General features: G+C 36.7%; 1 protein-coding gene across 6 annotated transcripts in view; it reads left to right on the forward strand.

Moving 5' to 3' along the window:
• The window catches only part of LOC150087516 (laminin subunit alpha lam-3-like), a 746,420-nt gene that overhangs the window by 324,690 nt on the left and 395,577 nt on the right, over positions 1 to 26,153 (forward strand). For all 6 annotated transcript variants that reach the window (XM_090371226.1, XM_090371225.1, XM_090371229.1 and 3 more), the window contains 3 exons: positions 3,162 to 3,339; positions 9,618 to 9,724; positions 18,576 to 18,759. In XM_090371226.1, coding sequence (XP_090227352.1) covers positions 3,162 to 3,339; positions 9,618 to 9,724; positions 18,576 to 18,759 — 469 coding nt within the window. The remainder of the gene's footprint in view (positions 1 to 3,161; positions 3,340 to 9,617; positions 9,725 to 18,575; positions 18,760 to 26,153) is intronic.

Consider the following 26,153-nt stretch of genomic DNA (forward strand, 5'->3'; position numbering starts at 1 on the left):
ATAAGGCAATGGTCAGGCCACACCTAGAGTACTGTATACAGGTCTGGAGGCCTCATTTCAAGAAGGATGTAGAGCTGCTGGAACGAGTACAGAGAAGGGCAACAAGATTAGTGAATGGAACAAAGGGGTGCTCTTACGAAGAAAGGCTTAAATTTTGCAAATTACAGTGTCTGGAGACTAGGCACCAGCGAGGTGATCTGATAGAGGTGTATAAAGCCTTGAATGGTTTAAGCATGCTCAATGCTGATGGGATTCTTCCTCTAGCTCAGAAAAATCACCTGAGAGGGCATAAATTCAAATTGAGGAAAGACAGATGTAGGATTGACGTGCGGAAATTTGCCTTTAGCCAGCGGGTGGTTGGTTGGTGGAACAGACTGCCATCCCTTGTGGTGGAGGTTGATAGCCTAAATAAGTTTAAGGCTCAGCTGGACAGGTATTTTGAACGAACAGAGGGGTGAAGTGGAAGTGGGGTTTTTTTTTTTTTTTTTGGCTGATGCTGCATAAGCTTGCTTTCTTGCATCAAATGCCTCTACTAATGCTAATGCTAATATGCCACTGCTAATGCTAATATGCATCAAACTATATATTAGCTACAGTTTAGTATATTAAATAAAAAATATAAAAAAAAACTCAAAATTATTCCAAACAATAACCTGCTATGAAGTTCCGAAATGTACAGCTAGTATATACAATCAAGTGTAGCAGTTTGCTATACATGTGTGCTCTGGTTAACATCCAATCCAACCCAATGAATTCCAGGCCTCCTTACTGTTTTTAATATTTATTAATGAAATTGATGTAGATAATACATTTTTGATATTTAGTTTGCTGATGATACAAAGGTGGGCACTGTAGTTAATGACAGTAATCCGGGTTACTGCTTGAAGAGGATCTAGATAAACTAAGCTGATGGGCTAGGAAAATGGCAATTAAGGTTTCACAGTGATAAATGCAAAGTACTGTATTTAGTTAGTAATAATCCCAGAATAACGTTTGGTGATACCAAACTTATGGTAGTGGAGTATGAAAAAGATCTAGAGGTAATTGTATGGTTCAATATGAAATTCTTTGAGCTGTACAAACAAGCAGCTATAGCAGCGTATGGAGTTCTGTCATTGGTATATAGGAACTTTTTCAGAAGGGACAAAGACTGATTATCCCACTGTATAAGGCAGTGGTTAGACTACATCTGGAATACTGCATACAGGTTTGGAAACCTCATTTTGGAAAAGACATAGATCTGTTGGAAAAGTGTAGAGAAGGTAACAAGATTAGTTTGGGGCAAAAAGGATATTCTTACAAAGAAAGACTGGGATTAAATTGCAGTCTCTGGTAACTTAATTCAAATGTTTAAGGCTTTAAAATAGTTAAGTAAATTAAATGATAATTGGTACCTTTTACCTTTGCAGATGAAACACAAAAGGGAGCATAAATTTATATTGGATACTAAAATTAACCCCAGGAACTCACATCTGGTGAGTATGGGCTTGGCACACACACACAGGATTCTGAGCTGGATATAATCATTCTTTTCTTTCTTGGTGATTCCCTTCTACTTCTGACTCTTGTTTTCTCTCTCTCTCTCTCTCTCTCTCTCTCTCTCTCTCTCTCTCTCTCTCTCTCTCTCTCTCTCTCTCTCTCAGGGTAATTCAGAATTTTTTTTATTTTTAGCTGGTGCAGCATAAGCCTCAGGCTTCCTTGCACTATACAACTAATAATAATAATAATAATAATTGTTGGAATAAACTTCCACCTAGTGTTGTGGAAGAGGGTAGTTTGAATAAATTTAAGGACCAAAAATTTTGAAGGAATGGGGAAATTAAGTTTTTTTTTTTTTCTGCTGCTATAAGATTTGCTTCCAACATCATGTCACAAGTACTGATACTAATAGTGGTTCATGATATACTGCTAAAAGATTCTCATATGACACTTGTCCTACTAATATTTGACTTTGCATATTATGTTGAATTTTTTTTGAGCTTTATTACTCTATATAGCAGCTGTTCCCAACTGGTGATTCACAAACCCCTGGGGGTTCTGCTTTAGATTTACACAGATACCGTATATTTTTGTAAACTACAAAATATAACTAATAATAAACACTAAAGTAAAATGAAATTAAATATAAAGTAAAGAATTGCCAACAAAAGAAATGACATCTCCCACAATTCCTTTTAATTAGTTTACTATCTTACAGTATGTCATGTTAAATAAATGTTTTCCATACTAATTTTTTTTCATTCTCAAAGACCATTGTTATGTATCGGTACTTAATAATAATTTTTATTATTATGCAATATCGCTTATAAAAACGTAGTACTGGAAATATTTTATAATAAAAATTCAGAACTATTATACGATTTCAGAGAATATAGGCTTAGTGGTTTGCAATAAAAATATTATGGTGAAAGGGGTTTGCGATAAAAAAAATATTATGTTGAAGGGGTTCACAAGTGAAAAAAGGTTGAGAACTGCTCCTCTATAGCAATAAATGCCATAGTTCTTTTTGGTGCTTTAATTTGATTCTTATGATAGTAACCTTTACTTTGTACATTTCCTTGTATGTGAAATTTCCCAGTGAGTTACATTTTTGTCTAAAAGATTCCTTGGTATGGTACAGCTCTGTGTTGAATTCACATTGGGCAGCGTTATTGAACCATTCTCTTATCTTTAACATCAAATTGAAAAGAAAGATAAGAGCATTATAATTAATACCATAAAAGTTATTTGCACTTGGTGAATTAAGCTAATAATAATTAAACTAATATTTTTGGCCCACCTTAAATTAATTGTAATAAATCTTGTTCATTAATGCCATTAATTTTTTATACGTGAATTTTGAATAAGAGCAGTTTACTTTTTTTTTTCTTCTATACAGAAAACATTTGCTATGTTCACTCTGCATACTGAATATTTATAATGATTAATAATTACACTTTCACTTTAAAAACTTGCTTCAAGTGTTAGAGAGGATAACTTCAAAATTTTAAGAATAAATTTTAAGAAAAGCCTTGGGAATCAGTTTTTACAAATTGTTGCTCAATACACTTGTATTTAAGCTGAATTTTCTTAATTTTTAAGAATTTTTAAAAAAATCGTGAGATTAGAAAATTTTTGTGTTATAATAATACTAAATACAATGATAATCTTTCGCATTGTAGGATGGTTATGGTAATGTTGAACTGGGCTGTATACCATGTCGGTGTAATAAAACAGGTTCCACCTCCAAAATTTGTGATCCTGTATCTGGACAGTGTCCTTGTAAAGCTGGAGTTTTTGGAATAAGATGTGACACATGTTTGGATGGTTATTATAGTTTCTCTGAAGATGGATGTAAATGTGAGTTAAAAATAAAAATCCCATGTCTTTTGTGTGTATTAAATCTTTATGATCTGAACTACCATAAGTAGTTTAAATATAAAATTGCTTTAGAATATTAACTTTAAATATATAAGTTCTAATTATTTTGACATTATTGACATATCACTTTATTTTAATCTTAAATGTATTTTAATCTTAATATTAAATGTGATGTCCTCATTTACAGTTATAATTACTCCCCGGCTTTCAGTAATGCAAGTAATACATTCCTGGGAAAGCTTGTATTAGTTGAATTTGCATTAAACAATTTTTTTTTCAAGCACAATATTATGATGGAAAGTTGTGTTCCTGACAGACCTCAAAAATCATTTATTTTATTTTTTTTTATAGAAAATGGATTTAAACAGTAATTTAGCATGAGAATAGTATAATAAATACATGAAAATATGAAAATATTAATTTCATTAAAGTTTAAATAAGAGTTAACAGAGTAAAATGCTTACATACATTTTACTCTTTATTTATTATTTTTTTTTTATGAAAATTCAAAACACCAGAGGTATTAGAACCAATACTACTTGGGTTGGAGGTTGAGGTTGAGAAGACGAAAGGAGATATTTATTGACATTAGACTTGAACTTTTGTAGTCTGTAATTTTCAGGAAATACATATGAAGGAAGATTTTTCCAGAAAACAGCAGTTGAATGAACAAACGAGGAAGATGAAAAGTTGGTTCTGTGAGTTTGAAGTTGGACATGGATGTTGGCTGGTGGTAGTCATGTGTTCGGACTGTTTTGAAAGAGAGAGCGGGAATTATAGAAGCCAATTCAGAAGAACAGTGCCCATGGAAGTATCTGTAGAAAAGGCATGTAGCAGAAACAGTATGTCTATAAGACAGCAAGTGGAGAGACTCTGTTAGAGAGGAGTAATTAATTAACCGAACTGCCCTCTTCTGAATGGAATCTAGAAGCCTGAGAGAGAGGTTTTGGGGGCACTGCCCCAGTTGTGGGAACAATTTTCCATGTTAGGGCGGATTTGCAATTTGTACAGAGTGAACAGCTGTTTGGAAGAAAAGTAACGCCGAGAGCGAAAGAGTAAACCAAGTTTTATAGATGCAGAGGAAGCAATATTTGTAAAGAGATTATTAAAGAGAGCTTGTGCCAAGAGAGATTATAAGTCAGGGTAATCCCCAAAAGAGGTATATCATTTTGCCTAGAAATCGGAGTGTCACTAAAGATAAGCATAGGAGCAGAAGAATCCTTTTTTGCGAGATATAAGACAAGACTGAGTTTTAGAAGGATTGAAATCAACTAAGTTGTCTTGGCCTCACTGGAGAATTACCTGTAGATTGGCATTTAAGGAATTGGTAGTGGATATTCGAAAAGTTGAAGCTGATTGAGCAGGGCAAGGTTTCTCAAAATGGAAAGTGGAATGCAATGTGCTATCATCGGCAAAACTATGGATAGGATTTCCAGTCAAGGAAGAAGGTCATTAATATACAAGAGGAAAAGAGTGGGGGGCAGAACTGAACCTTGGGGAACTCCAGCATTAGTAGAGAAGTTAGAAGACAGAGAGAGAGAGAGAGGTGCCTCTGTAGCCAGGTGGGTAGGAGTAGCAGTGCCTAGCACACGCTTCTTGATTAGACCAGGGTTCAAGCCCGTGCCCAGCAAATACGGAGGATGCAAAAAGGTCAGGGAATGACCACCGCATATCCCTGCAGCAATATGGCCTTAGTTGCTAATACTCCTAAAAACCCAATAACAAACAGAAGACAGAGAGCCATCTACCATCACCCTTAGTGAGCGATCAGAGAGAAAACTAGATAACCAATTATAAAAAACAGTTGGCAAACCATAAGTTGAAAGCTTGTTAAGCTTGTTTATAAAATTTACCTCGGAGGTAGAAACAGATGGCACCCTTCCATTTCTGGATATAATGGTATATAGGGAAGGCCCCAGACTTAGAACCAAGGTTTATAGGAAACTGATGTGTAGGGGCCAGTATACACATTATAGGTCGGCACAGACTGCCCAACATAAAAATAGTGCGGCCAGGGCACTTTTGGGTAGGGTGAGGATGCATTGCAGCACCTCTGAGGAGGGGGAGAAGGAAATTAGGCAAATTACGAGATCTTATGAGATGCGGTTACCCCCAGAGGGTCATTGATAAATACAATAGAGAGGAAGAGCCCAATTGGGTAGTTCTGCCTGTACCGCTTACCACTGTGTATGTTCCCTACTATCGGCCTGTCAGATCGCATTGCGAGGATGTTTCGCGACTTTCAGACACACTGTGTGCAGCTCCCGGGCCGGAGGTTGCACACAGTAGTGTCACAGGTCAAAGACCCCATTACTAGGGACTCTAGTAGTGGGGTCGTATATGAGATCACATGCCCAGATTGTGGGGAATGTTACATGGGAAAGACAGGATGGCGTCTTAAGGACCATCTGGGGGAACATTCAAGAGTGATACGGACTGCAGAGCTCAATAAATCTGCCATTGCCAAGCACTATTGGGAAAAACAACACCAGGTCTCTCCAGACAATGCTGTCATCCTTGACCGGTGCATAGATTCTGGGACCGCAAGTGGCTGGAAAGTCTGTGCATTGGATCCTCTGGCAACAATAGCATGAATAGAGATAGGGGAGTAGGACTTCACCCCTTTTTTGAGGCAGTGGTTTTTGCCAGAGATAAACGTTTTAGTTTTACACGCCCCCAGGCCACTTCCGGTTCTGGTACACGTGAAATTGATACCGAGTATGTGCCTAGTCATCCACATGTGCCGTGAACCTGGTGTTTAAGGATGTGTCGCTTAAGTTTCATTATTGCTGAGGAAGGAGGTGTCTGCCTCCTTCCTCAGCAATAATGAAACTTAATGAAAGCTTCAATAATGAAAGCTTCAATAGTGTTTCTATTGCTTTTAAATTTATATTTTAATGCATTTTAATGTATTTACTTATTTTATTTTATGTTATTTTTGTCTCAAACCAGTTTTTTGTAAATGATCAATTTTTGTAAATATTATTTTACAGTTTTTTGTATTATTTTATTATTAAATCAGTTTTAAATGGTTGGCGTATCTGTTTAAATTTGTGGTATGAATAATCCCAACCTTAGAGGCCTTATTGCAGATATTGTTAAGAAGACCTTTATGACAAACATGATCGAAAGCCTTTGAGATGTCAAAAGCAACTGCTTGTGTTTCACCAAACTTTTCCATTGAATTTGTCCATAAATGGGTAACATAAGCCAGAATATCACCAGTGGATCGACACTGACGGAATCCACACTGGTGATCGTTGATCACCAGTGTGGATTCCGTCAGAGTCGGAATTCCGTCAGCTCCGTCAGTGGATTCCGGCGGTTAATTGATTTCTCCATTACTTTAGAAAGAGTAGAAGTAATTGAAATGGGATGATAATTGGATGGGAGGGATTTGTTACCCTTTTAAGGAACTGGCTGGATATAAGAAAATTTCCAAGCATAAAGAAAAACACCTTGGGAATAAGAAAGTGAAAAAAGGCAGCAAAGAACAGAAGTAAGTTCAGCAGCACAGGTTTTGAGAACAAGTGGAGAAATACCATTCAGGACCTGGAGCTTTCTTAGCATCAAGATTCATCAAAATCCTTCTGACATCCTTTTGACGGAAAACCACAGGAAGCATTGAATGGAGCATATTGGGAGGTGTTTTACCAAGATCATTAATACATGAGTAGGAAAAAAAATAGGATGCTAGCAGGTCAGCTTTATCCTTGGCTGAAGTGACAACAGAACCATCTGGTTTTGACAGAGGTGGGAGCTGAGATGGGCAAAAGTTGTGCCCAATATCTTTGGCAAGAGACCAGAATGCTCGGCTACCATTAGGGCAAGAAGCAAGTTTCTACTCTTAGCCTGTTCAAAATCTGGCTTGGACTGATTAATAACTACTTTAGAATTGTTGCGAGCTTGGTGTAGGCAGAAAATGAAACTGAAGAATTAGAAACAAGCCAATTATGATATGAAACGTTCTTCTCTTGAACAGCCTTAGCACATTTATTGGAAAACCAAGGTTTAGATAAAGGACAAGATTTTAAAGTGGAGTGTGGAATAAAGGATTCCATTCCTACAAGAATAATTTCACTGACTCGATCAAAGCAAACATTAACATCAGAAGTTTTGAAACAGTAGTCTAACCAAGGAAAAGAAGAAAAGATATCTCGCAAGTCATCCCATTTTGCATTCTTGTAATGAAAAACAATACGAGGTTGGGAATAGCCATGAAATAAAGGCTCCATTGGAGAAGAGACAATCACCAAGTTGTGATCTGAGGTGCCTAAAGGATCACTCACTTCGACCGTGTACTTAGGGTTGTTTGTGAGAAAGAGATCAAGCGTGTTGGCTGTATTAGGATTGTCCAGTATTCTTGTAGGTAAATGAACAGTCTGTGCAAGGTCATTAGTAATTGCAAAAGCCTCAGAATCTTGACCAGCTGGGTCAGTGTGACTATAAAATGGAAGGCAGCTGGCATTGTGAACATTAACATCACCAAAGAAAATTAACTCACCATTAGGAGAGTTGGACTGGAGAAAGTCAAGTTGCAAAGAGAGGAACATCAAAGTGCTCCAAGTGATTAGTGGAGTTGGGAGAATGGTAGAGAGAGCAGATGAATTTGCACAATAAGGTAGAGAGATTTTAAGCCAGAGAAGATCGAAAAGAGGAGATTCCAAATTATCAAGTCTCTGATAGTTGTTGCTATTATTTGGTTTTTAGGAGCATTAGCAACTAAGGCCATATTGCTCCGTGGATATGCGGTGGTCATTCCCTGACCTTTTCGCATCCTCCGTATTAGGTGGCTCGCAGGCTCGAACTCCGGTGTAATCAAGGAGCGTGTGTTACGCACTGCTGCTCCTGCCCACCTGGCTATGGAGGCGCCATTCTCTGACAGGGAATATTGGGATGGACATATGCACAAGTACCACCTTTGAGGCGAAAGGAATCATACAGCGAATAATTTGGGCAACTGAGATGAGCAGTAGTTGAATCAACCAATAACGGAGATTTTGTCAGAAAAAGTACTTGGGTTTGGCAGACTGCTAGTGGAAATGGACATCGTTGAGATTAGAATTGAGACCACGTATATTTGTGAAATGAACTAGGGAGTGTTTGGGAGGTTTAGATCTTTTTGCAGACAAGCTTACTCTATTAGTTTGACAATTCATGGTGTATTCAATAGTGAGAAAAAGTTGGAGGGGGGGACATGCTGTATGAAGTAATTAAATTTTTGGATATGGCGTACACATGGTAAAAATATACCCAGATCCTTGACATAACATATCCTCGACAATGACCCCCCCCCCGCATACACACTACTTGGACTCCCTCTAGTCACTATCTGGCAGAGTAGAGGTAGCAAGATTATACACTAGCCGATCCAGAAGCCTCCTAAAAAGTTACCAATAGGTTCGGTCCCGTGTACTAACTGGTGGCCAGCCTGCGAATACCATTTTAGAGCTGGACCCTCAAAATGTAAGGAAGATTGGATCTTGCCATGATGTTCATCGTAGAATCAAAAGTCATCAGTCATACTGCATGATGGAGGAGATGGGGAAGGGTTGACTGGAACTTAGCTCTGGAGAGTAAACATGGGTTTCACCACTTCAAGCCTCCAATAAGCAAAGTGGTGGTATTGCACAAGTTGATGAGAGTCATCTACCACCCAGTATTGTCTGGTAACACAGAGGGGGCAACATTCCTCCATGTGTTGTGGGTGCCACACCTCGACCCCTGCTTACGTTGGTTCACACCTGAGTGGTCACTGACAGTGTGCTTGCGCATGGAGGTTATACCCAGGATTACTAACAGTCGCACCATTGTGAAGGTGCAAGCATAGGATTTGGCTGTCACAGACTGTCCGGACATCCCCAAAATTGGGCCCACTTGACTTGAATGTCACCCAAATATCAGTTCCATCAGCATTTTAGACTCCCAGGTCACAAGTGCAGCTTGTCTGGCATATCTGAGTGGATGTCCGTGACAACCTGAAGGACCAGTGTTAAACACCTCTAAAGATGATGCTGTGAAAGAATGATTTAATTTTCTAAGTTAGTGGCTTTAATTTGCTGTGAAGTTTCCAAGCATATTAATGGTATTTGTGTCCAGGTTTACGTACTCTCAAGGTTTTTCAATGTTGTTTAAAATTTGAATTGAAGAGTTGTTTAAATTTTAAAATGTTTTTTACAATTTTTTTTATTCCAAGTTGGTTTTTAATTTTATGAAATATAAAATATGCTTTAAAATATTTATATTTTATTCTTCAGGGTGTAATTGTGATATCAATGGTGCAGTAACAGTTCAGTGTGAAGAACCATCTGGTCATTGTTCTTGCAAACCATATGTTACTGGTCAAAGATGTAGCAAATGTGAGGTAAATTGAAAATCTTGAACAGTTTTATGAGAATTTTAGTGAATTTCTTTTAATCTTGCATATATTGCATTTTAATGCCTTGTTAGATTTGTTATCAACTTTATGAATTATTGAGGAGCCTCTATTAAAGAATGTTTAATATTTTATTATATTTTTTAAAAAATAACATCACAATTGTTTTTGCTGGTTTTGTCATATTCATGTACTTACTGGGTTCTTCAAATAGCTAACCTCATTTTGTGCATTTCTAGTACTAAAGAACATGGATGTAGGAAATTAACTTTGAAATATATGTAGGAAAGTTATAGGAATGTAAGTTGATATGAACTTAATTTTTTTTTTTTTACAAGAAACACATAGATACCACATTGACCTTGTCTAGGAATACCATTTCGAAGTACTCCTTGCCAGGAATACCTCGAAATGGTATTCCTATTTCTTTCCAAGAAAGACTTAGGTTCTGAAAATTGAATAAGTAAGATTTTGTAAATTTCAGCATCTGAAAACATCTGCCAGGAGATTGCATATGCGTAAGCATCTTGACTGAGCAATTAGGATTTAAATTGTTAATAAACTGAATGCTCATGACATCCTGGCTTTTTCGTGGACACACATGCACCCACACACAAAGGGACATAAATTTAAATACATAAATTTATAGCTCAGACACAGCATGGTTTTGTTAAGGGGAAGTCTTGCCTGACCAATTTGATTGGATACTATGATGCAGTCACAAAAGAACTGGATGCAGGGAATAACTTTGATATTATATACTTGGATCTTAGAAAGGCTTTTGATACTGTTGCACATGGAAGACTGCTGCACAAATTGGAGCTGTGTGGCATTGGAGGCAAATTGCTGCTATGGATAAAGGGGTGGTTGAGGGGGAGAAGACAGAGAGTGGTAATCAATGGACACTGCTCATCGTGGACTAATGTTATTAGTGGAGTCCCTCAGGGTTCAGTGTTGGGTCCATTATTGTTTTCTGTATTTATAAATGATATTGATGATGGTATATCAAGCTTAATGTCCAAGTTTGCAGACGATACAAAGGTTGGCAGAGTTGTCAAGGACACTACTGACACTATGCTGCTGCAACAGGATCTGGAAAGGCTGAGCAGATGGGCTGAGAGGTGGCAAATGAAGTTTAACATTGACAAATGTAAAGTACTACATATGGGAAACAGCAACCCCAGAGCAATGTATCAACTCTGTGGTACATTGATGCGGTACATCTGTGGTACATCTTCATATCTGCCTGCACAACCCTGGGGGTGGTTGTGCAGGCAGATATGAAGTTTTCTGAGCAGTGCAGATGGGCTGCAAGAGTAGCTCATGGTGTATTGTCGATGATATATAGGAATTTTTCTAGCAGGGATAAGGAGGTGATTATTCCCTTGTATAAGGCAATGGTCAGGCCACACCTAGAGTACTGTATACAGGTCTGGAGGCCTCATTTCAAGAAGGATGTAGAGATGCTGGAACGAGTACAGAGAAGGGCAACAAGGTTAGTGAATGGAACAAAGGGGTGCTCTTACGAAGAAAGGCTTAAGTTTTGCAAATTACAGTGTCTGGAGACTAGGCACCAGCGAGGTGATCTGGTAGAGGTGTATAAAGCCTTGAATGGTTTGAGCATGCTCAATGCTGATGGGATTCTTCCTCTTGCTCAGAATAATCACCTGAGAGGGCATAAATTCAAATTGAGGAAAGACAGATGTAGGATAGACATAAGGAAATTTGCCTTTAGCCAGCGGGTGGTTGGTTGGTGGAACAGACTTCCATCCCTTGTCGTGGAGGTTGATAGCCTGAATAAGTTTAAGGCTCAGCTGGACAGGTATTTCGAACGAACAGAGGGGTGAAGTGGAAGTGGGTTTTTTTTTTTTTTTTTTGGCTGATACTGCATAAGCTTGCTTTCTTGCATCAAATGCCTCTACTAATGCTAATGCTAAATTGGAAAGAATGGTTGCAGGATAGATGTAAGGAAATTTGCCACCAGCTAGAGTTATGTAGTTTGACCAAATGTAAAGGATTGGACAAATTATTAGAAGGGATAGACAAATGAAGTAGCTCAAATTTAAATTAAAAAAATTGTTATTATTTTTATGACTGATATTGTGTAAGCTTTGCTTCTGTGCATCATTTTGCCGATACTTTTAATTTATTCCCTCTTCATGGCAAGGCATTGATGCTAACAGCATAGAAAGAGGTAGCCACTTCAAGCACAGTGCTTTGACATGGCCACATCTTTCATTGGCTTAAATAAGTGAAAATAACTGGTGGCCACATCAAGGCTCTATGGTGGATGCCTTTTGATGACTTAGCCTAAAATTTCCAGTATTAGTTTCATCAATTTATTTATTTTTTATTGGTTATGACCTTATAAACTGATGATCTCAAATATTTTGAGTAGCAGCATCTTTCATTGCACTATTCCATGTGGGATTTCAAGAGTGAAGTGGTGCATCTGCATCTTGTAGAAAGCAATTATTCAGTACAGGAATATATCTCCTTCCGCTCAAAACTAGTGAAGTTTTCTGTAGGCATAGCAACATGCCCCTTTTGTAGCACAATTGTCTATGTATATATGACTTCACCATGTCTGACGATCTGTCCTTCTGTCTACATGTAACAAGTTGACTCTCGGTGGGTGGATTTTTTATGAATTTTTATATTTAGTTCTTTTAGAAAGATTTGTCATGCTGTCCCAAATTTCATTAAAATAAAACAAATAGTAATATGGAAATTGTTATTTCTTTCTTTTTTTTTTTTTTTTTTTCCATACAGTTTGTATGTAAAAAAGAAATTCATAGATTAAGTGTATTCATTAAATAAGTGAAATAAGTTAATGCATTACATTATTAAATGTTCTAAGTTGTAATCTAATAAGCTTTATAAGTTATATAATTATAATAGTTTTTTATAGTTATAATGTAATCTAAGTTATAAATGTTCTAAGTTATAATCCTAGTAATTAATTGATAAGGAGATAACTATATTTACTTTTCACTTCTATTAATAACAAAAAGAGAAAAAAAATTCAATAATTTAAGAAAACAAACGTCCAACTTACCTGAAATGCAATGCACTCCATGCATTAACTAACTTGTTTTAAAATACCAAGTGGTCATGAATAATTGTTTTCACACCCTAGCTCTTATGCACAGAGCAATAATATCATACACCATAAAGTGCATATTTTCCAAACTCAGTTTTTCAGTGTTGCACACATTTGTGTTGATCATAGTTGGATGTTAACGGGCAATCGGTTGGTGACTGCTTTATTATGTTCTGAAAATTTGTTGCACCCATCATGTACGTTTGTATGTTATCAGATCTCTGCACTATTGGACTGCACTCACGAGACAATCAGAAAAAGCCAGCCAGTAAAAACAGACTATTCAATTTTCCTACAGCTGTGATAAACACAGACCCCATTGATTACTTCTTGAATATACCATGTGCAGGTTATAAATATACCATTAAGAAGTAATGCATTGAACAATGACAAGACATTTGGGAAAAACCAAACAAATTATAAATTGTTATAGATTAAACATAACCTCAAGTTATACAAGAAGTTCTTACCAGAGTACATATAGGATATACTTATCTGACACTCCAAAATTTTTGTACTTAGTGGACTGTCTGGCATGTTGATTTAAATTGCCCTCTCTACAGTAGAACATATAATTCTAATCAACAGATAATTCTAACCTCTTGGCCAAAAACTCATCTTCTTTTACCTTACAGAAAATTCTGGCTAATTGGCTGCTTTAAATAGATATTCTCCTATTTCATGTTAGAGCTCTAGTCTTTGGAAGAGTAAGTGCTTTTCCCTCTAATGCACACTCAGAACCACTGATCTGCCATCCTCTTCATTTGTTTCTAGCTGCCATTCATTTTTGATTTGAATATCTCTTTAAATAATCTTCCTTCTCCCATTCTTTTCACATGCCCATACCATTTTAACTTTATGTTATTTATCTTTGATTGGATATTTGCTGTTCAATTTTTTTTTTATTATTTTTCATTTATAATATGGAAGCAATGATAAACTGAAGATTCTAATTTTGACCAGTTCCTTTATTTCTTTCTCCTCTCTCTTTCTCTCTCAGCTGCATAGTTTAAAATAGGCTTAAAAACTGCATTATAAACAACTGTTGTCGTCTTTTGGCTAGTTGTGTTTTGTTTCTGATGAATTTGTTTAACTGGCTTCCTATGCTTCCTGCTTTTCTTATTGTGTTTTGTTTTTTCCATATCTAATTTCATTTTTAATTGTAGACTATTCCTAGACACACAAAATTTCGGTGCCTTTGTAGCCAAGTGGGCAGGAGCAGCAGTGCATAGCACACGCTTCTTGATTAGACCGGAGTTTGAGCCTGTGGCCACCAAATACGGAGGATGCGGAAAGGTCAGGGAATGACCACCGCATATCCCCGGAGCAATACGGCCTTAGTTGCTAATGCTCCTAAAAACCAAATAACAACAAAAACACAAAATTTCAAACTTTTTCCAATTACTGTAAGTAATTAAAATAATAAATGAATCTTTGTTGTTTGGATATGGAGAATATATAAGCAAACAGCAGTACAGTCAGTTGTCGTATAATACGTGTTTACACTACACGAATTCGATCATACACGATTTATAAATAGGAGAACGATATCTTATATAACACGAACCGAATTCACTTATGCACGATTCGCCTTTGTGTTTACAAGAAATGGCAGTCAAACGCAGAATCACCCCAACCGACTGCAACACGATAGGAATGAAGAAAAGATTCTGAAAATGTATTTATGTTTTTTATATTAGTGAAGGGGAAACACATTTCACCATAATAACGTAAAAACCAACACAATTCCAGCTATTGGTATAATCGCAAATGCAATTTAGACCGAGTTTACTACCAGTTTATAACAGATTCCACTAGCAGAAACGCAACTGGAAATTGTTTTTATTGTTTTATGGTAGTAACCCCTAGAAATGTGCTTTAGAAAATGTGAGGTGTTAATCTCTACCTTTACGGTGTTGTTTATTCAGTTGCTACACGCGCGCAGTTTTGTTTATGTGTATCAAGCATGCCTCCTCGTTTTGTAATTGTGCTTTATTCCCTAAAAATGAGTGAAATACTTAAAAGGTGTGAAAAGGAAGCGTCCTGGTGAAGACACTGCAAATTCAGAGAGAAAAAGAAAAGTAATATCGATAAACAGAGGCGGACTGGGTCAAAAATTCTTACCCGGGAAAATTTATAGTGGCCTCATACTATGGTTTATGGCCAAAATCACACTGGCCTCTGGAGTTTCCCTGGTGGGCCGGAGGCCAGTGTAATTTTGGCAGGTGTTTAATAAAATACGTAAGTATTTTACTATGATTATTTATTGTGTTTGGTAATGTTTTGGTTACAAATGTGTGTTCAATTTTGGGTTGTCGGCACCTAACCCTATTTTTCCCATAGGGCCTGTTGTTTATATTGCACGATTTTGCATTGCATGAGGGTTTATAGGAACACAACTATCATGCTATACAAGGACTGACTGTACCTTTGACAGCAACAAAATGCCAGATTTACAATAATAAAGACACAAATGTATATGGAGAGGGAGTGAATTTCAAGATGCAGTTGCCCCCTCCCTTTCTGCACATGGGGAAGTGAGGTGAACAGGATGCAATACCAGAGAATACAGTAAACCCCCGCTATTCGCGGGGGTTACGTTCCTGAGAAATGCCGCGAATACTGAAAACGCGAATACTGAGTTATGGCTCCCATAGTAATAAATTGGTTCCATTCCAAAGTATGAAATATATAAGAAAAACTAATCTAAAATTTTGTCTATGTATATTTTATAGGTACCTTCATAATATGACTATGTACATAGACAGTACATAGTGAAATGCAAGCATATGGCATCTAAATGATAATAAGAAACACTTTAATATTAAATGTAATATTTATTAGAAATTTCAAACAAATCTTTCAAACCAGCACCTTTGCTAGCTAAAAAACTTATCCCGCCAGTGCTCTCACCAGTTTCGCTAGTGTTGATAAAGGAGTTTTGTCTTTTCACGAATAATGAGGGAACTTAACGGAATTTTATTTTGAGTTCGGTCTTCTATCCACAGATTTAAAGCCTTTTCCATTTTTTCTAATTTAACATCACGAATTACAGAGCAAATTTTTGAGCAATTTGTGCATTTTCATGGACGCTATGGCGGAGTTTTTCTTCCGATTTTTGGATTGATCGTACCGCTGACTCAGTGATTTTATAATGTTTTGCCACTGAGGAGACACTTTCACCATTAGAAATTTTGTCTAATAACTCAATTTTATTCGCTAATGTCATCACCTTCTTTGATCTTTTCACATTTCCCTTGTTATTCGTAGCCATATTTTTGTAAGGGTTAGAAAGAACTTGTCCACAATAAAGTTACTTTCTTCCGTTAACACACTCGAAAAAGTCTGTTTTACACTGCAAAACGGTAGATTTATCACTTTTGTAAGCCTATCAATTTATAAATTGATAGGCTTACAAAAGTCTCAGGAGTAGATCGCAAGGTTCTCCTCCCCCCCCCCAATCCGGGACACTCGGGTTTTTCGTCCACCAAAACAAGCAAATCAACCAAAGAACTCGCAATTTATCAATACGATATGTGCATACCAGTAAACTGTTAGGTTCTTGTGTAGCCCCAACATTTGACACTTTTTTTTAATCCTTCCATAAGTTTATTCAGACTATCCACTTCCACAACACCAAGTGGAATTTTACACTAAAAATCAGTTACTATGGTGAAAGTAAATTTTTACACATTTATCTTGCAACAATTCTTTCTCGATTTATGTCGTTTTATGTGTGCTATTCGAGAAAGAGTAAAGAAATCATCGGTATTCGGTTTACTCGATCCATTTAAGGCCTTAAACACTTCAATCTGACCTCCTGACAGGTGTCAAATTTCCAGTTGCTGCAATTTACAGAGCTGAAGCTTTTCTTGATAAGAGTACTATTTTGTGTTGTTAACCAATCTTGTTACTTTTCGCTAACCGGTTTCAACAGATTCCCATCCTTCCTAAAATGAGACTTTAAGACAACTTCGATATTCATGATGTGGCCTAACCATTGACTTATACAACAGATTAATAAGCTCTTTGATCTTTCCAACAAAATTTCGATATATAATTGGCAAAAACCCCGTGAGCTGTCCCAGCAGCATGTCTCCTCCGCTCACAGAAGTTCATATCGCATTGTAGAATATCCATAAGTATTTTCCGTTATCCACCTTTTTGGTGCAGTACCATCCGATTAATATGCTATTTTTGGATCTGTTTAACAAATGCTGCTGCTCATACGCAGTAGCATCTGTACATGTTAAACCTCAACTACCAATTCTTACTCCATCTGCCTAATTTCTTTAGGTCTCGTTCGGTAGCATACTCTGTTTCCTCTCATTAATCACCCTACTAACCTTTGTATCATCATCAGACGTTAAACAATAAGGCGTTAAACTTGATATGACTTTAATGGTGGTACTCCATTTCGTCATTGTTGCTCCTAGGAGGTTTGTCACTATCGGATTGACCTTGTAGATCTTCAGGGTCTCTATTAGCCAGCTGTAAGGTACGGAGTCGAAGGCCTTGCAGTAATTGATGCAGGCCGTGTATGGGTTGTGGTGCTTCTTGAAGGCTTGCTCCATAACTGCGGCATTTATTATTATTATTATTGTTTATTGTATAAATTTGTATTGTATTGTATTGTATTATTATTATTATTATTATTATTATTATTATTATTATTATTGTTGCCCTTATATTATTTCTCCCTGACTGGGGAGTTCCACTCCGTGACGGGTACTGCTACCAAGTATACAGGGTGGTTGTAATGTCTGGTGTTACTGTTGGTCGAGGAACTCTCTGACTATCCCAGAGGTGTTCAGGATTGTGGCTTTCTGGAGTTCCTTGTAGGTGTTCGCTGGGAGACCTATTGCTGCTGGGCTGTTATGTAGGGTCTTTGGCATCATACCTGTGGTTGACATGATTATTGGGATGGTCGTTACTTGTTGCATATGCCATATCTCCTTGATCTCCTGTCTTATTTTTGTGTACTTCGTGAATTTTTCCGCATGGGTTTTCTACAGGTTGCCAGTGTTGGGTACCACTATGTCAATCATCTGTTGTGCAGGATTGGCCTATCCATTATTATGACATGGTCCCAATACAGCTTGTGGGTTGGGGCCTCTAGTACTGCCTAGGGTTCGTACTTGTAGTACGGTACACTTTCTTCGATCAACTGGTATTTCCTTGCTGGCTTCTGATGTATTATCCTGGTCATGTCTATGGGTGTATTCAGTCTGGGTGATCACCTTGCATCCTGTGGTGATGTGTTGGATCATTTCTATTATTATTATTATTATTATTACTCCCTGATTGAGGGTTCTACCTCGTGATGGATATTGCTACCAAATACACAGGGTGGTTGCTGTTATGTCTGGTGTTACTGTTGGTCAAGGAACTCTCTGACTATCCTACAGGTGTTCCGAATTGCAGCTTTCTGGAGTTCCTTGTAGGTGTTCGCTGGGAGACCTATTGCTGCTAGGCTGTTATGTAGGGTCTTTGGCACCATACCTGTGGTTGACATGATGATCGGGATGGTCATTACTTGTTGCATATGCTACATTTCTTTGGTCTCCTGTTATTATTATTATTATTATTATTTTTTGGCTAATGCTGTATAAACTTGTTTCCTTGCATCAGTTGCCAATATTAATACTATAGTAATACTAACTGCAAAATATTTTCTTTCAGATTGTGTTCATTTTTTAAGTGTCCTTATTACTTCCCATATTTTGTTAATTTTAGCAAGGTTACTGGAACCTCATTTCAGGCCAAGGATGTGAAAAATGCCAATGTAATTTAACAGGATCTATATCAACTCTGTGTGATGAACTCTATGGACACTGTACTTGTAATCCCGGAGTTGGTGGAAAAAAATGTGACAAATGCTTACCAGGATATTATGGCTTTTCTGGAAAAGGATGCAAAAGTAGGTAAATGAAATTAAAATATGTGATTTTCCATCTTGATATTAATGTTGGTTAATTTTAATTTCCTCGATTTAATTTTCTAAAAAAAAAAAAAAAAAAAAAAGATTTTATTTTTATATTTTTTTAAGGAAAAAAATATAAAAATAAAACGGCACGAATATACTAGTGAATACCATTTTCTGATTGATTTAGATCACCCATAAAATTCCGTGTAATGCATGAAATGAAGCAATATGTGGTACTTAATTAATAAATCATTTACTCTTAATCATCATTTAAGGTAAAGAATTGGATGCTGTATAGACCAGTTCTTTTAGTGTCAGGTAGATGAGGTTAAATAAATCAGAATATCATCACTACACATTCTTTGGTCCCTTTTTTGCATATGTTTTATTATTTCTGCTGGATACTTTATATTTGTAAAATAATAAGAGAAGTTTACCTCAATAAGTTTACCTCAATAAGTCGAACATAGAACACTTCCATATGATACTTTCCAGAAATTAAAATGAAAAAATCGAAAATCTTACATTAGAGTAAGAAATAATTAAAAATCAATTTAACTCAATTAAAAATAAGAAAATTAATTAAAAGAATTTAACAAAAAAATTGCAAAACGATTTTCCTTCCTGAAGCTGACAACGCTTTTCAACCATATGTCGTGATCACAGGAATGAAAATTCCTGTGATCACAACATAAATATCATGTTATATATAAAACTAGAATGCTCATAGCAAATATTTCACCAAGACTGTTTTAGAGAAGTAATGATTAATATTGAAGTAATTACAAAAACTTTTCACTTACTTCCCTTCGCTGCTAGATGATGTGTGAGTGGGACAGGCTTGGATAAAAATGCAGTTTTGGTTGTGATGACAAAAGCTAAGAAATTGTCTTCTCTTCAAAGTAAATGGCAAGTTAGTTTCACTGGGTGTTGAATCAATTTTCAGGATTTGAAAATTAGTCAGAAAATTTTTTGGAATTTTTTTTTCCTCTCAATTTTACTACTAAATAAAACCTATTGTAAAAGGAATCAGGTCAAAAGCTTGCTTAGTCTTTGAATTATTCAAGTTCAAAAATGTGTTCCAGGTAGAGAGACATAAGCAAATTATTATATAGATGAAGTATTCTAACTTATGTCATGTAAACTGTATTTTGCCTTTAGCCTGAAAATAAGGGAAAGATGTTATCACCATTTGTTTAGTGTCTGACTTGAGTCTAATACCAACCTAACTTGAGCTAGAACGGGTGACTCCCATAAAGCATCCACATTAGCCATCTCATAAAGCAGCAACATATTTTTTATAGTAAAACTACACTAATTTGGATTGCTTTTTTTGTGTATGTATTTTATTTACAGAAATGGAGATTTTTCTTACATAAGAATTTAATGATATGTTTACAAACTGTTTTTTTAGAATAGTTTCATAGTTATCACTTTATAAAACATTAGGGTATTGCTTGTAAATAATTAATTTACATATCCTTCCATTGAAATTTCATCAAGTGATAGTGGTCTGTTTAAATACCCTGCTGCAAACATTTTGTATCAAAGGAAACAATTGAAGATTTTTTTTTTTTGATGATACTGACAGTGAGCAGGACACAACAGGAGTAAAGGCAGTGTCTGATACCAAAAATTATAACATCAAAAATTTTTGCAATTGGGCTGCAAGTTGGAATAAAGTACTCTTAATCATCATTTAAGGTAAAGAATTGGATGCTGTATAGACCAGTTCTTTTAGTTTCAATGTGAGAACCTAGCAGACATTGTTAAAAAATAAAAAGAAGTGATGCAGTGGTTCTTGGTTGGGGAGTTGACAAAAAAGCAAGATATATAAAAAATTATTGCAAGTTATTCTTGACATTTTAATAATTCTTCATAGCAGTGCTGAGTGTTAGAGAATATTCAAGCAGACAAAAAAAAAAAAAAACCTGAATTTAAATCTCTTTCTGGTGCAGTTCTGGAAATTCTCTGACAGCCAAGTCTGAATGGTAATGCCATTATTATAAACAAAACTTTGATGCACTCTTTCAAGAAGCAATCATAATCTGCTGATGTCTAAAATCCCCGCTATTCGCATATTCACTGTCGCTGATTTAATATAAAATGAAACCTAAAAAAATGTGAATTTTAAAGCGCCGTGAACATTTTCTGCCATAAAAAAAACATGGGCGTGGCTAAAATTATCTTTCCCGGTCGAAACAGCGCTCAGTGAGTGGGGGAGAGGGGTGACAAAATCGTGAACGTGGATGTTTCTCGCTAATCCTTGTTCAGTATGTGTTATGCACTTGTCATGGAAGGTTTCGTCGTTTGCTTTTAATTTATATGCTTATAAATTGAATAAATTTATAAATCGAAATGCTTACAAAAGTGATAAATCTACCGTTTTGCAGTGTAAAACAGACTTTTTCGAGTGTGTTAATGGAAGAAAGTGACTTTAATGTGGACAAGTTCTTTCTAACCCGTACAAAAATATGGCTACGAATAACAAGGGAAATGTGAAAAGATCAAAGAAGGTGATGACATTAGCAAATAAAATTGAGTTAGTCTCCTCAGTGGCAAAACATTATAAAATCAACGAGTCAATGGTACAATCAATTAAGAAATCGGAAGAAAAAATCCGCCGTAGTGTCTGTGAAAACGCGCTAATTGTTTCAAAAATTTTCTCTGTAATTCGTGATGTTAAATTAGAAAAAATGGAAAAAGCTTTAAATCTGTGGATAGAAGACCGAACTCAAAATAAAAATTCTGTTAAGTTCACTCATCATTCGTGAAAAGGCAAAACTCCTTTATCAACACTTTAGCGAAACTGGTGACAGCACTGGTGGGATAAGTGTTTTAGCTAGCAAAGGCGCTGGTTTAAAAGATTTGTTTGAAATATTCTAATCAGTATTACATTTAATATTAAATTGTTTCTTATTTTCATTTCGATGCCATATGCTTGCATTTCACTATGTGCTGTCTATATACATAGTCATATTATGAAGGTACAAGGGGACAAGGGACAAGGTATTCTTGTATTGATTGCAGCCTCCAGGGTTACCCCTATATACTGCTGTAGCATCTGTAGGTTATTTATAGCCGACAAGTGTGTGTGTGTAAGTATATATGTGTGTTGTGATGGTTGTTGTTTGCCGGCCCTGGAGTCTTAGCGGCAGGGAGCAAGATACCTGCATCCCGACTCCCGTCCCTAGCCATGTGGAGGCGCTCCAGGAACTATCTAAATTACACTAAGTGGGATTCCAACAAGTGGAATCCCAGTTATAATAAATAAGGAATAGGGAGGAGAAAGTAGGAGAAAAGAAAGTGAAAGAAGAAAAGAGAGCAAAACACTCTCTCAAGAAAAAAAAGAAATAGGAAAGAGGAAAACACTAGTTGGAAAATCTAACAAGCGAGAGAGCTTGAAGAGGTAAAATTTTGAAGCCTGAAGGCTTGTAATTTTGAAAGAAAGATTCTCCTAGCTGGGAAGGAAGCCCAACCTGCACCGACAAGGGGAAAAAGAAAAGGAAAGAAAAAAAAAATTATGAAGGTACATATAATACATACATAGACAAAATTTTAGACTAGTTTTTCTTATATATTTCATACTTTGGAACGGAACCCCTTTATTACTATGGGAGCCATAACTCAGTATTCGCGGCATTTCTCAGGAACGTAACCCCCTCAAATAGCGAGGGTTTACTGTATAATAAATAATCTTAATTTCTATCAGTGCGAAGTATGGACTTTAAAAAAAAAAAAAAAAAATTCTTGCTTTTTCTGAAAAATCTTGTATTTTCCTCTTTTGGTTTTTTGGGAAGAACTCACACTTTTTGCAAAAAAAAAAACACCTGGTTTTTTTTTTTTTTTTTACCTGATTCAGCAAAAAAACGTCCTGTTTACCCTCTGCCTACAAATGCTTAATCTCCAGATTTTCAAAAGTCAAAATTTGGCAGCTATGCTTAACAAATACCTTAAAATATGAATGTATTATAATGATGCGTTTTATGCTAAAGCTCAGTGGTCCCCAGGGCTTTTTACAGACATTCTTCCAGCTCTGGCAGGCTAGGGCTTGCTTCTTGGGAGTCAAGAATGTTAATGGAACTGATATGCAGGTCCCATTTTTAAGTCAAATGAGCTGAATTTCGTTGTAGTCCTGTTGTTCTGGAGCAATCAAATTTTCTGCTCGCATCTTCACAATGGAGGGACTGTTAATGGAGGGACTTTTATGCCTTGCACCCCCAGTTGCAAGGCATAAAACACTGCACCTAGTTCACACCTGGGAGGTGACCAAGAGTTGAGGTGTGGCATCCACATCACACAAAGGAATGCTGCCCATCTGTGTCACCAGGCAATACTAGGTGGAAGATAACTCTCATCATCCGGTGCGACACCACCATGTTTCTTATTGGAGGCTTGAAGCAATGAAATATTGTGATGACCATATGTGATGGTCATCACAATGAGATCAAGTAATCCTTACATTTTGAGGGCACACCCCTAAAAAAGGTATTTGTAGGCTGACCTACATAGTCCACCCGACCAAACCTATTGGTACCAAACCTATTTCAGTAACTATTAGTTACTGAAAAATCTCAATGCCACTACTCTGTCAGTTAGTGACTAGAAGGAATCCACATAGCATGTATGTGGGAGGTATTGTCAAGGCCACATTATATGAAGGAGTTGGGTATATATTCTTTCTATGTATACACCATACACAGCAAGAATATATACTCAAGGAATCCAAATAGCATGTATGTGGGAGGTATTATCGAGATCACATTATATCAAGGAGTTTGGTCTATATCCTTGTTATGTGTACACCATATCCAAAAATTTCATTAATTCATACACCCCCTCCACCTTTTACTTTATCTACTGAATGCATCATGACCAAACCAAACTAATAGAACAAACTTATCTGCAAAAATATTTAAACCTCCAAAAAACTTCCTCATTTATTTAACAAATATATGTGGTCTCAGTTGCAATCACAGTGATGACCATTTTCACCTACAATCTGCTGAGCCCCACTTACTTTTTTCTGACATTTCAGTTATTGGTTATTTCAACCACCATTCATCTCAGTTGCCTCTAACTGTTTGCCTTGTGATTCCTTTTACTTCAATGTTGGTACTTTTGCTTATGTCCACTGTGATTGTCAAAGACTTTGTAATGTGGAACCTACTCTATTTGATCTCTTTCTGGATTAATATCTCTCCATCTTATTCTGTCAAATTCTTCTGTCTCCTCTATCATTTTTCCAACCCTACTAATCACTCGGAATGCTTTGAGTTACTTTCTTTTAAAATCTACATTCTCAGGTCTCACTTTCCTAACAGTGAGGTAATTTTTCTTGACAATTTTATGGTTCGCAGCTCTGCTGTTTTTAATTCAACCTCACCAAGTGTATAATTTATTTTCGGGTTGCTATTCCCCAAGTGTTAAACCTTAGATCTTTCCAGTAATCCCAACAAGCTCCAGCTTATATACTAATCTCTCATGATGGACTGAGTCAAATGCTTTACTAAAATCCAAATAAACACTGCTTCTATTGGAATAAGCAGCAGCCTGGAAAACAAGATGCAGGGTATTTCAGAGACTGCTGGGAGTCATTGCGGTACAAGTAAACACATGGGTTGGTTTAGGGTAGCTAAGAATAGGAACAGGTGCATGTATACTTGAATGTACACCAATGCTAGGAGTTTGGTAAATAAATTTGATGAATTTGAGGTATTGCTCAAAACATCAAAGGCAGATATTGTTGGGATATCAGAGACGTGGTGTCACTCAGATATAAGGAATGCAGAATTGGAATTTGAGGAGTACAATGTGTACAGGAAGGATAGACAGGATAGGAAGGGAGGAGGGGTTATGCTATTAGTTAAGAAACACATAAATTTCAAGGAAGTGAAGCCAGTCGACATCACTGGACAGTGCACTGTCGAGTCAGTTTGGTGTGACAATCATTGGGAGATCAAAATTGAGAGTAGGTGTGTGTTATAGGCCTAATGACTCTGATGAGTATAATAAGAAACTGGACAGGGAAATAGAGTGGGCCAGTAAATCAGAGAGTCTTATAATGGGGGATTTTAATTTCCCAGATATTGACTGGAATTTCTGGGTTGGTCACTCACACACTATCAAGGCTTTTGTGGATTTATTGGATGATTGTGTCCTACATCAGCATGTTCGGGAGGCAACTAGAGGGAGTAATACTCTTGATCTGATTATCAATAGTGATTCTTCATGCATTAAGAATCTGCAGATAAAGGAACCACTAGGTGGCAGTGATCACAGTGTGCTGAAGTGAGATTTACTCAAAGAGGTAACTACCATCAGGGGTAAAGGGAAGGGTTTTTGCTTTCGTAAAAGCGACTATGGTGGTCTGAGACAGTATTTAAATTCTATGCGGTGGGACCAACTGATGATGTTACCAACAGCAAATTCAAAATGGGAAGCATTCAAAGAATTTATCTTGGAAGCTACTAGTCTTTACATACCAACTAAGAAATATTGTTCAAGGTTTAGGCCTAAATGGATGTCAAATGAGCTAATGAGACATGTGGCAGAGAAGAAAAGTGCATGGGATACATATAAATTAATGGGTGACATGGAAGCCTATGATAGATATAAGCTGGTCTGTAACCAAGTCACAAAGGCGAGTAGGCAGGCAAAGGCAGATTATGAGAAATCTTTGGCAAAGGATGCAAAGAAAAACAACAAAGAGTTCTTTAGCTATGTGAACTCTAGAAGGAAAGGGATGAATCAGATTGGTCCAATGGATATTGATGGTTCAACAGTTGATGATCCTGCTCAGGTGGCTAACAAACTAAATGAGTATTTTGCATCTACATTCACCCATGAGGAGTTATTCAGGGAGAGGAATGCCAGAGGTTAATTAAACTCTGGGTGAGGCGCCTCCGTAGCCAGGTGGGAAGGAGCAGCAGTGCGTAGCACATGCTTCTTGATTAGACCGGGGTTCGAGCCCGTCACCACCAAATACGGAGTATGCGGAAAGGTCAAGGAATGACCACCGCATATCCCGGAGCAATATGGCCTTAGTTGCTAATGCTCCTAAAAACCAAATAACATAACAAATAACAATTAAACTCTGGCAGTGAGCTAGATGATTTTGTAATAACTGAGAGGAAAGTGGAGGAGAAATTGTTCAGGATAAACATAAAAAAAGGCACCTGGGGTGGATGGGATCTATCCAGTTATATTAAAGGAGGCAGCAAAGGAAGTAAGCAAACCCTTAGCCATAATTATGAGAGCTTTGGACTCAGGGTAGGTACCCATGGACTGGAGATGTGCAAATGTGACCCCAATTCAGAAAGGAGGATCAAAGGGCGACACAAGTAATTATAGACCTGTTAGTTTAACTTCTGTTCCAGGAAATTAAT

This window comes from Mastigoproctus giganteus, chromosome 4 (assembly GCF_048544385.1).
Source record: "Mastigoproctus giganteus isolate SK-2022 chromosome 4, ASM4854438v1, whole genome shotgun sequence".
Lineage (NCBI taxonomy): Eukaryota > Metazoa > Arthropoda > Arachnida > Uropygi > Thelyphonidae > Mastigoproctus > Mastigoproctus giganteus.